Genomic DNA, 12,702 nt, shown 5'->3' with positions numbered 1-12,702 from the left:
GTATTTAGTGTAAGTAAAGTAAGAGTTTTACAGCACTTGCCCTCACAAATAGTGCAGACGGAAGAGTAGAGGTGGTACAAGAGAGTAACAAACAAGCATAAAAAAGGAGAGGGATAAAGATGATGGATGTTTTAGTTTTAGTAAGAGTTTTACAGCACTTGCAACACAATAAGGTCATGTAAGTGCTGAAGATAAGAGGAACAAGAGTATAACAAAAACAAAGAGAGGAGGAGAGACAAGAACGAATGAATATGTTTAATAGTAAAGAAGCAGCAAACCACACTAGTGTAGAGCACCCGCCAACCACCCACTTACAGATAACTGTTAACAATAAGAAGAGATATGAATTAAGAAAGCCAGTTAGTGTAGACAAACTGGAACAGGCTAAAGTTACAGATAAAGTTACAGATTATGCTACTGGTGAGGTGCAAAATGTCAGCAATCATATACGATTTATGCGCCCCCCCCCTCCTCAATGCAATTTATTATATCATTATTGTCAGGGCAGGCTGCTTCCACCCACCTGTCAGGCACAGCCCAGGCTGAGAGACACACAGCACAACATCCCAGCACACAATTTGTGGAGATAACCCCCCCCCAACACCGGAGATTATGCTAGTTATGTATCAAAAAGCAACACTTAATAATAAACAACGAAACAACCACAGCATTTACACCACCCCCCCACCCCCCGCCAAGTATAAAAATAAGAGCATGCTAAGCCTGAGCAGCATCAGCTGTGCAGTTAAATTGCATTATACAGCAAGTCCTGGACCGAAAAGAAGACATTTTATAAGGAACAGATGTATAATGAGAGAACAGCAAATACTACAGAGAAATAGAAGAAGCAGACTCCATCACAGTATCCAATGACTGTTGTAAAATAATGGACAATGAGTGCGAAAAAGGAAAGAAAATTAGGAGGATTATAACAATATATGATATAAAATCCAGACTGAAAGAATCATTGGAGCGTAGCAGAAAAAAAAGAAGAAAAAATTTAAAAACCCAAAAAAGAAAGTGGACTCACCCTCGACGCGCTGCTCGTCGGGCGTGATGGTGGCGCACTTGATGCCCACATTGTACTTCTTCATGGCCTCGGCAGAGTCGATGGTGACCTGGTCGTTGGTCTGGTCGCGGTACGGCAGACCAAGGTCATAGTACTTGCAGTCCACATCAACGTAGGGGAAGATCAGCTGAAACAACACAGGTCAAGCTATGATGATATATTCCGGAGCAAACAGAAAAATCTTCTTGGTTTTAGTTTTAGTGAGAGTTTTACGGCGCTCGCAACTGCATAAATAAGCCATAAAATCTCATTCTTCTGAGACTGAAAACAAAAAACACAATAACTTGTACACAACAAGCATAAGATGACTTTAGGACCTCTAAGGCTTAAGACCACATTTGATTAAGTTTCTTTTTGCAAATCAAAGAGAAAGGTAGCTTCTTTCCTTCCACACATCAGCCATATGATGATGTTTACTGTAAACCAAATAGCAAAGTGTAACCCCCCCCCCCCCTCAAAAAAACAAACTCCCACAGGATGTGAGTTGAGCCTTGACACACATTCATAATTACATGACACTCTTTTCTCCAGTCAATTTCCAAAAGCAATTAATACTTTTACTTTACTTTCCCGATTCAGCGGCCATCTGGGTTCTAGCCCTTCAAGCCTGAAGTAACCAATACAAAAAGAAAAATAAAGAACTCTCTCAAACATATCATTAACACCACTTTCGACCCTTAGACCAGCAAAAAGACATCATATATGATTATCTTAACCTTACTTTAAACAGTCCAATAGAATAATTAATTTTGACTTTTTGCAACAACAAAAAAAGAAAGAAAGAAAGGCTCACCCTCTCCTTGATCTTCTCCCAGATGATCCTGGTCATCTCATCTCCATCGAGCTCGACGACTGGGTTGGCGACCTTGATCCTTTTGTCAGAATCTGGCGAGTCACACAAGACAAGGAGATAGTACAAATACAATATGAATACGACACTCCTCCCCCCCACCTTCCCCTTTTCATTTCACAGCCATGGGGGCAATTATAAGAATAGAGGCTGTACTACTGTACTAACTCTGAAGTCATAATTCGTATTGTAGTACAACTTTGTTTGAGCAACAACAAGTGTGGACCCAAAAGAGTTCGCAAACACCATGATGTAATCCAGTCAAGCATGCTAGCATGAAATGTTGACAGGGTTCAAAAGGTCACCGTAGTCAGCCGTCAGAGGAAAGGCCAGCTCTATCAGCCATTTATCTACTGTAAAAGTTCTGCAAAGTGATCAACATGTAATGTAATTTCTGAGGGGTCTGGGCAAAAATAACATTATAATAAATTCCTTTTTATTAAATGTGTAATGCAAAAATTCAGTATCAGCTGTGATGCATAAACTTGTTTAAACTTGGCAAACCGGGTCAGTCAGGTGACCAGTGAGTGGAATTATATTTTTGTTAGAAAAATAAGAGCAGAAATGGAAAGATGAAATTTGACAGACATATGAAGAAATAGAAGTCAATTTTTTCAACAAAATAATTTGAATGCTTAATCTACTTGCCATGACGCCATTTAAAATAGATTTCTCTAATACCACCCAACTACTTGCAAGAGAAAGGACACAGGACCATCAGGACATGATCTGCTGTGTGCAACCACCCTGCCTGCTCATCTTTTTCTTGCACATTATATCTACTTTTCAAAATAATCCTCATCTTGAATGAGATGTACTGTGTACGCCAATACCCCATCTGCAAAATAAAACAGCAAACCCCTAAAAATCCTCTCCAGATAAACTTCTTTGGTTTTTCTGCACTGCATTCCTTGCACTCTGGACTGCACTACCAGTCACAGCAAAGACTGGGTTATTTCACAAGATATAACTATAACTTATTCAGCCCTCAATGCCAGGTGAACTGGGTTGGGTTTTTTTTTCTGTTACTCACCCCTCACTTAGAGTAAGAAGACTTCCTTTGTAACAACTATCCTCCCCCCTCCCCCCCCCCAAACACACACAAAACAAAATCTTGCAAACATGCTGTATCACTTTGAAAAGTTTACAGTACCGACAATACTGTCATGATAAGGACACTGACCTAAACTGGTATTTGATTCATGAATAAAAAGTAGGACACTGCAATGTAGGACAGGTGTCTGGGATAAACGAACCTAATGACCCTCCACTAAAGTGACTCTCAAGTAATTTGCTTCAAACAATAACACGGAAGTCAAAAGAATGCAACAAATTAAATCAGAAGGTCTCCTTTTCTGAGACGAAATGCTGTGGTCTGATAACCACCACCAGCAAACTACGCAGTGTGATCTTTTCACATTACATTGAATTTGAAGCTCCTTATTCTTTGTTTTAACTTTAAAAAAGACCCAAACCCCTAATAATGTTCAATGGCTGTTCAACTACCACGTTTATACACTGTCCAATTTGGAACATTTTGTGGACATCCATCAGAGGATAGTTGTCAAGCAGGCTGTAAACTTAAAATAAAAAATCTGGCAAGCAATATCAAACAATATTCACTACAACCGGGTGGTCACTGTGGTATGTCCTTGAGCAAGACAAGACTTTCCAATTAAGAAGGAAACAGTAAAAGAGCTCAGCAACCAATAATTATGCTTTTGCATGACTTAAATTGTCATTTCTTTGGGTGGAAGAAAATGTAATTCTGATTCCCGCTAGAGATGTTCACAAGTCAATATAATGAAGTGCACTTGTGACGGATGTCATGGAAATGAAGCCTCTGGTAATACCTTTTATTTACAGAAAGATCTGACGCTTAACGTACTTGTAAAGCTTTTTCAAATACTATAAGTGTAATGGTGTTTTAAACCCCCATCGATACAATTTAGATCATTTGGGAGGCAGGCCTCCAACCCTACCTGTCAGGGCCAACTGGGGCTGAGAGTGAGAGGAGAGGGATAGCCTACATCACAGCAGAAAGATTGAGATACTTGATAAACATTTTCTCTCCACTCGGGCTTTCTGCGTGCGACAGCAAAGCACCTAACCATTACATCACAGACATCCGTAGGAGAAACTTAGAACTCTTGGTCTTGATGGAAGGACTTCCGTAGCGAGCGACCACCCCAACAAACATAGAAAGACTGAAAAGAGACCTAACCCCGATCCCAACCTCTATTCTAGTATACTCTGTATCATACTGGTCGCTCATTATGGAATTCCTCTCCTCTTGAAATACCAATTCGGCAATGGGAAAGTGAAAGGCACTGGACAGACACAAAGTCTGTTTAAAAAGAGAGACGAGTTTGCTAATCGACAAACAATAATAGAAACACTGGGCATTTTTATTAGTCAGTCAGAAAGCTACCATATTCTGCCTGTAAGGTGAAGCCCGAAGAAACATCCAAGGAATCATTCTGTATCTCTTTGTTAAAAGAGAAGCATGAACCTATTCTTAAATTGTACAAGTAAAGAAAGGCATTGTGGAAGTAAATCACATTTAACGGATATGTGCATGGGCAAGCCCCCGTCACGCCAATAAAGACCCAACTTAGACTCAGGGGACTAAATGTGCATTACTCAGGTAAATAATCTTAGATTATGGGAAGAGAGGACTGGAAAGCGGGGAGATGCACCAACAAGTTCAATCATGTACATTTTGACTACGTAAGTGTATACAGACCCAGTGACCGGGAACAAAGTTACGAAGTATACATAATACAGACCCGGCAGGGGAAATCTTTTGTGATTTCTGAAAGTTTCAGCGCCAGTAGTCAGACCCCGTAGAGTGTGTGTGTGAGTGAGAGAGAGAGAGAGAGAGAGAGAGGGGGGGGGGTAGAGAGAACAGGGGAAGTGCTAGCATCCCATGCCCCAGTTGACACAGGATGGAACGAGAGAAGGATAGAAGAGTGGGAAAGTAGGGCTCTTTTTTCAGACTTGTTCCACTCAGGCTCAGGCTATCTCCGTATTTTGATTTTGGATTATAACAGACGCCTACTTATAAAAATTAAAATAGGCCAATGTAGACTTTAAATCACTGATTAATTCTCTCTAGATCTCGATCTACAATAGATCTAGAACTAGATCTAGATCTAGATTCTAGACCTATTAGGCATACCAAAGACAAAGACAGTGTGTAAACTGTCTCTGGGTCTACTATTACTATTAGGCTACTTTTTGAAATCTCGCCTTTAGTGGCTTTAGTACTTATCTAGATTTAGATCTAGTTAAGATGCTAAGTAGACTCTAGATCATCTAGACCTTGAATAAAAGACACCAAACTTTCGTTTCTCTATAGGCTACCATGTAACAAAGAATTTTAGCAAAGGACGGGGTTAGGTCGTCGGGCGATGGGCAACCCGCGGCGGTAAATCTAACGACATGCTGTGTGCGGTTCCGTCGTAATCCTAACCTACTTTGCACCGGTGATGACAGAGAAAAAAAACGAAAATATGTGCTTAGCAAGATACTCACAGTTTCTAGTTTGAACTGAATTCACACCAGCCACAGCAACAGTATTTTGGGCATTACTGCCAATTCTTGAAACAAATTTTGCGATGGAAACCAAAGACTTTGCCATTGTGTTCTGTGAAGTACGAGCACTCGCCACGATACGCACCGATTCCAAAAGGATAACACACTTGACTACTCACTTGGCCTACACACTCAGTAAGGCCTACACCAGGGCGCAACCACTTGGAGGTGGCAGCCTACAGGTTTTCAAACAGAGTAAATGCAAAAATGAACGTAAACGTATGCACAAAAAGGAAATTAGCTATTTTTAATTAAATAAAAGAAATCTATAAGTACATTTGCTTATTTTAGGAAGTTGAAGATGACAGGATAAAAGCGTAACATAAATAAATAAATTAATCTCCCCTACGAACAAATGAATGCTCCCGACAACGAAGGGATTCCCTTGCCATGTGACACTTTTCGACCGCTACGATTGGTGTGCGTCTCGAGGCGGCCATTCTCAAGGGTGGCTTAACGGGGTCACCTCGATCACCACAGTAACAAAGATATTGCGGTTTTGAGCAATATTTTCTTTCCTGACAGGTAACGTTTCATATGCAATTGTAGTCTCTTAATATCTTTAAATTTCAATGATGGTTATTAAAGAGAAATGATGTGTTGGGCCTAATATCCCTACCGGCTTTTTCGTGAGCGAAGCGCGGTGCGTGATGCACTACCAGAGCAGAGCATTGCCTTACTTTCGCGTTGTGCTACGTCTACGTTGTGAGCTGTGCCTGTGCTGTGTGCCAGCAGACAGCCTACTTGCTCTGCAAGTCTCAAGAACGAACAAGGACAAACTCAGAAATTGTGAAATGTCTTTTTAAAGAATATTTTTGCTCATCAAGACTAGGTGTACCTCATTGAAATATCAAATTTGCACATTTAAAACTTGTAGCTGCATTTCCACTCGATTTTAGACCACTCTACCTTTCTACTTTACTACACAACTCAACACCTTGCTTGGCTGGCCCCTAAATTAAAAAAAAAAATGTTACCTACTCAACAAAGACAAAGAAGATACTTTTGAACCAGATCTAGAATATCTATATTCTATGTATTTGTCCCACTCAGCACTCCCGCCTTTTTCTCACAAAATTCAAGGCATAAAGAAACTGCTGCCTCAGAGGGAGAATACGAATTCTGCTTTCAAATGTGTTGTATGTCCGCCCAGGTGTGATTATTTAATGTTTCCAACCCTTTCTTCATTTCATTTGCCTGGTGTTTATCAGTACTCAGTCATGGTTGACAGTTTGAATAGTCTTGTTATCTCCTTGCCTTGGTTTCCTTCATCCAACGAGCTACAACTTCACCATATCAAACTCAAAGTCCAGCCAGGACCTGGGAAGTAAAGTAGAAAAGGCGTTTTTCTCGTACCATTCATCATCTGTTTTCAAAATTTAAATTCTTTTCAGTATGTTTTTTCTTTCACTCCTGTCTCATGCTTAGGCATTCAGGTGTTGTATAGCCCTTTTTTATTGTTTTTTTCTGTTTATGTGCGATTGTGTTCTGTCTGTGAATGTTGAGTGTTGGAAAAAAAAATGGCCATGGGATGGGGATGAAACGGAATAAACAGAGCAGCCACTGCTAATCTCACCAATGATTTATGTGTGGTCAGCGGATGGCTTATTATGGGGGTTTGTTTGTTACGATTTGCATGCCTCACCCTGACTCCTCATCAGCAGGTGAAAACTTGTCCGAGACCGGTCAGCTCGGGTAAACACAGTGCTGTGCTGGTCAGCCAGCAGTTTATGAGGGGCTAACAATATTGACGAGTGAATGGATTATTATAATGGTTCATCCACAGTGTTAGGGGCCGATGAATAATTATAATTTATGACCTGTCAAGTGATGAGAGATTTCCATATAGTTTTGTCAACTTGGACAGGTCTTTGGGGCTGTTGGTTGATGAAACATGACGGTTGTGGCCAAATTGGACAGGTTGCTGTCCAGGACAGAGCCATTTTATTTAGAATAAACGAAATGCCAGGGGGGAAGTGGCCATTTGGACAGGTGGTCACTGCAGTTCAAAATTGAATGTTTTCATGTGCTTCTTAGGGCCTTTACTTTTCTTCATTTACGTTGTTGAGGGAGGGGGTGTTGACGTTGTAGCTTATAAATGCCTCTGTATGCATTATCACTAATGTATGGTTTGAAGTGTCCGAAGTAAAACCTGTGGGCGATTGGCTGGTGCACTGGTGTGGCTTATCTCCCTTTCTTCTTTCTTTGTATGTTACTCTCTAGCAACACCTCTGATCTGTACTTTGTAGGCATTTCATGGATTTTAAAATAAAATTATATGAGTCTCTTTGTACTTTGTAATGATTAACTTTCTCATACATAAAGTTGAGAACGATTGAATATGTGGGTGACTGTCAAATCCTCAGGTTTGGCATGCTCCTTCTTTCTTATAAAACATCTATCGTTTTCATCTCTCCTCCTTTTTTTTGTGTGTTTGTTACTCGTTTGTAACAACTCTAATCTTCCACACTTTTATGACCTAATGATTGTGTTACAAGTGCCGTAAAACGCTTACTTACTAAAACGAATATTCTCGTTTTGTTTTTCAGCCCCCAGGAAGATCTCCATTTTGTCGTGAGGCCGTAGCCCGTGAGCTAGCCGGAGCTCCAGCAACATGCTGCGAGTACACAGAGTGGCCTTGATGGCCGACGTGGGCAGCCATGTCTGCAAGCTGAGCGCCCGCTGCAGTCGCGGTCTGCGTACCGCCGTAGGTCAGCTGTGTCAGAAAGCCGAGTCGGAGACTATCGCCGGGATCCCCTACAAGAACTTGTCCATCGGTGTGCCCAAGGAACTTTTCACAGTGAGTAGACGGTGCATAATGAGTGCTGAATGAAATTGATGGGAAAAGTTCTTTATGGTCTGTACTATTTCCCTGTTTATATTACAGTTCTTGTTTTGGGTTGGTTTTTTTCCTCACCAGCCAATTTGAGTTGCACTGTTTTCTGGTAGTATTGTTAATTTGATGACAGGCAGATGGCAGGGTCCCTTCTAATTAAAGTCCACTCTCACTTCTTCAACTTGTCTCTGTTTTTATGAGTTTTTTTGTTTTTTATGCTTTTTCCCAGCATTACTTGAACAACACTGTGCGGTTGTTTGTACTTTAAAGTAGGCTTTTTCTGGTTATATAATGCTGTTCCTGTAACCGAACCTTCCCTAGTGGTGGAGGGTAACAGATGAATATTTCGGTGCCTGACTGTTAACTGTACATTAGTACATGTATGCTCACTTTACCGTTTTTTTCTTCCCAGAACGAGCGGAGAGTGGCCCTTGTGCCGTCGGCGGTGCAGACCCTTGTGAAGAAAGGCTTCACCATCAATGTGGAGGAAAATGCTGGTGTGGAGGCGAAATTCTTGAACGACGATTACGCTGCCTCGGGTGCTAATGTAAAAAGTCTGAAGGATGTGTATGGCTCCGACATCGTCCTCAAGGTTTGTTCTTTGCTGGAGATGTTGCTAGAAACTATAGGATTAAAAAATTTGAAAGGGACTTCTTTTATTAATTCTCTAGATATCGTATGTAAATATATATTTTGATGGAGATATATTGCTGGTTGCTGTGTATGATTCAAAGGGTTGGGAAAATGGAACTGTGATGAGTTGTTTAGTGTTATTATGAAAATTTATTTGATGAAAAGACATTATCTATGTTAAGTTTTTCATGTGTTTTATTGTTGATACTGTCTTCGAATATGGCATTTTGATTTCGTATGAGTTTTAATCTCAAATTGACAGCTTGATAATGGCCCGCTTGGTTTAAAACAGAGTGCTTTATACTGAAACAAACACCCCCCATCCCCTTAACAACAACAACAAAAATTTACATTGTATTCCTTCACTAAAATGTGTAGCGTGGTGTACTTTAACATAATATTTAGAGTACGAAAGTTGTTTTTGGTCCTTTTTTAAAATGTATATGATTTTTCCTCGTGTCCGTTCAGGTTCGAGCTCCCCTCCAAGAAGAGTTGTCCAACCTCCGCGACAAGGGCACTCTCATCTCCTTCCTGTACCCGGCACAGAACAAGGAGCTGGTCGACTCGCTGGCCAAGAAAGAGATGACCGTCTTTGCCATGGACTGCGTGCCCAGAATTTCTCGAGCCCAGGTACTGGTGGAGTGCTTAACTTTTCTGTACGTTTACACGAAATAATGCCATACTGGTAAAATTGAAGGCAAACGAGGCAGGGGTAGGTCCAGAACAACCTACTTTGAGAACCGAAACAGATGGGTAACAGGGAAAGATGAGGGTAATGTGGCTTTTTCAAGAGCATCCGAGCAAAAGAATGAATGGAGAACCATGATTGCTGATGTCTGCTTTAGATCTAGTACATGATGATGAGTGCCATATTATGTTTGAAAGAGTTTAACCCCTGGGCTTGACTACGATGAGTTGTGACATTGAAGTTAAAGAAAAAAAGAAGGCAGAAATTTCATGCTAATATATAAAGTGTCAGTCGCACATTTGCACATTTCTCAATCACAGTTGTAAGAAATATAAGTCATCCCTCACACCTTCCTTGCTTCCTAACGCATTGACCTGTTGGAGGATTTTAGGGAAGTCAAGATCTAAAAAGGGGGGGAAGCTGTACTTCCACAGTCTATTACCTCAATGGCTACGGCCCAGGCAAAGTTTTATCATGCATACTGCTTTGTGATTGTCAAGATACGTAAGGCCAAGCATATCATGATGATCTGTATAAGCACCTCTAGCTCCTTTCCTTTTCACCCCTCATGTTGCCAGCTTGTCTTCACACCTCCATGTGAAACATCAATTCCGTTGCTATAGCTGTGGTTCAGACGAGCTCGCAAATGTATGAAACAACAGACTAATTCATACCAACCCTCCTTTTTTTTTTAACCAGGTGTTTGATGCCCTTAGTTCCATGGCAAACATTGCTGGTTACAAGGCTGTGGTAGAGGCTGCCAACAACTTTGGTCGGTTCTTCACTGGTGAGTTGTGCTGCCGGCTCATGTGTCTGTCCTGTCCTTTTCCTGAATGTTGTCACTAGTTGGCAGGCTCTGATGAGTGGGCTGGGCTGCTTGTATTTTATTTTCAGTTGGCTCCATGGTCTTACTGCAGCAGCGATAGTGTTCAGCTTTGTGTAGAGGCTGTTTATTGAGGGTATTTTTTTGTAAGAAAAGAAGTTCACATCCTGTACTTTCTAATCAACACTGGACTTTTGTGGAGAATCTCATGCTGAACCATATGCCAGTGTGCACCCTGCTCTCTTACACTCTCATTTACATATGATTGGTATTGCTTTTTCCAGAAGCATGGTGCCAGTTTTGAGCAGCTGCTATAGTTTATTGGAATATTTTGTTCTGTGGAAGGGAAATTACTCTTTTTTTAGAATGAAGAGATGCTTTTTTAAACACTGTGATACAGGGATTAGCTCCCCTCCTCCTCCTCATTGTCATTGCTGTCACCTGTAATTTTTGTCTGGTCATATTGTTCGTTCAGTGGCTGAAGTAGCCATGCTAGTTGTTTTTTTCCTGCATCCAAAACGTTATCATGAAAAACAGTAATAGTTGCAAAGTACACAGAAGATGCTGTAGAGCCTGTGTATATGTGCAAAATGTAAATGCAATTATTAATGTATTGTTGTTGTTCTTCTTTTATTGTTATAATTAATATTATTATTCAGCGATGCCACTTTTCCGCTTTTTTCTGGTATTTCCGGTATTTTGATCCTGATCCGCTGTATTCCGTTACTGAGATTGAGATAGAATCTATAGTTGAAAAAAAAAATATTTGGGTTTCAAGTTGATATTCATATTATGTTAGCGAGACTGTGGTGCGTGGATTTTCAGCTATTTAAAAAAAGTTGAGTGGCATCCCTGATTATTGCTGTTATTATTATTATTATTACTATTGTTATAACTATTATTATTATTATTACTACTACTATAGTTGTTATTATTATTGTTATTACCTCTTGGTGAACAGGTCAGATCACAGCTGCTGGCAAGGTGCCTCCTGCCAAAGTGCTGGTCATCGGAGGTGGAGTGGCCGGCCTGTCGGCCATCGGCACGGCCAAGAACATGGGTGCCATTGTCCGCGGCTTCGACACCAGAGCTGCCGTGAAGGAGCAAGTGGAGTCGTTTGGGGCTGAGTTCTTAGAGGTCAACGTCAAGGTAAGATACACGCACGGGCTTTTTGGAGATCCTGTTATGTGAGGATGATGTTTTATTTGAAAGACTTTTTCACGCCTCTTAGAGTGAATTAACTTTTCAGAAATATGGGTTCTGAACATTACACAATGCTCATTTTTTTTTTCATGAATGGTTTCCTAGAACCATATTTTTGTTGTGCACATTCCATTAGTTATGCCTTGAAAAAGTGTTGCATGCTGGTAGTAAAGTAAAGTTGTTCCGGTATCGGATCCGGACCTGGGGGGATTGCCTTGTGAGTGAAACTACTTCCTGGGCTTTCGGCATACTGTGGTAGGGTGGCCAGTTCCTTTCCACCCCTCCTTTACCTCCCCAACTGGAAGCCAGGTACCCATTACATGCTGGTAGTATTGCCTCTAATTCACATCAGAAAGTTTTCATTATATAGCTACTGAAATTTTGATGGGGGTGGCGAGCTTCAAAGAAATTTTCTGATTGTCGTCAGTGTGAATTATTTGTCTGTGCTTGCAGGAATCTGGAGAAGGCACTGGGGGCTACGCCAAGGTGATGTCCAAGGAGTTTATCGAGGCTGAGATGGCGCTGTTTGCCAAGCAGTGTAAGGAGATCGACATTCTGGTCACCACTGCTCTTATACCGGGCAAACCGGCGCCCAAGCTCATTTCTAAGGTAAAGGATGGCAGAGATTTTGTCCGTTTTACTTTCTTGAATAGTTTGTTTCGTTTTTGGGGTTTTTCAAGATAAGGGGAAAAAAAGACTTAGGCACAATTTTTAATTTTTATGACATTGTCGTTTAAAAAAATTTTTTTTTTGTTTTGTTCGGCTTGCTGTATATTTTGTTCATCAGTGCTATTTTTATGAAAAACTTCTGAGTCACGAAATAGTGACATATTCGGCACGGTTATGCATGAAGTGTATAGCAGAGTCCATGTGAATTCGTAAAAGACAGTGCCGTAAAGTTTTTACTTAAAACTAAAACATTAAAGGTCAGCCATGCCTAATGTGTTCCGCATGCTCATATTGCCTTATGCAGCTGCGAGTGGCATAAAACACTTGCACCCCC

General features: G+C 40.8%; 2 protein-coding genes across 2 annotated transcripts in view; one reads left to right on the top strand and one right to left on the bottom strand.

The window, feature by feature from the left end:
• Nucleotides 1-1,037: 1,037 nt before the first annotated feature.
• LOC101858003 (isocitrate dehydrogenase [NADP], mitochondrial) lies at nt 1,038-5,838 on the bottom strand (the record flags this gene model as incomplete). Its single annotated transcript, XM_005113288.3, is given in 3 exon segments — nt 1,038-1,196; nt 1,863-1,954; nt 5,457-5,838. Coding segments are annotated over 3 exon segments (357 nt in total), but the record flags the coding sequence as incomplete, so codon positions are not given.
• An 84-nt stretch (nt 5,839-5,922) lies between these two features.
• LOC101857768 (NAD(P) transhydrogenase, mitochondrial) overlaps nt 5,923-12,702 on the top strand; it is a gene marked incomplete at its 3' end in the record, with an annotated part of 19,244 nt that continues 12,464 nt past the window's right edge. The window contains 7 exon segments of the mRNA XM_013091017.2: nt 5,923-6,041; nt 8,066-8,316; nt 8,765-8,944; nt 9,454-9,615; nt 10,373-10,460; nt 11,458-11,645; nt 12,153-12,308. Of these exon segments, the coding sequence (XP_012946471.1) occupies nt 8,131-8,316; nt 8,765-8,944; nt 9,454-9,615; nt 10,373-10,460; nt 11,458-11,645; nt 12,153-12,308 (960 nt within the window).

This window comes from Aplysia californica, unplaced genomic scaffold, assembly GCF_000002075.1.
Source record: "Aplysia californica isolate F4 #8 unplaced genomic scaffold, AplCal3.0 scaffold01847, whole genome shotgun sequence".
Lineage (NCBI taxonomy): Eukaryota > Metazoa > Mollusca > Gastropoda > Aplysiida > Aplysiidae > Aplysia > Aplysia californica.
Note: the sequence above shows the minus strand (reverse complement) of the source record. Positions and strands in the feature narration are given on the sequence as shown.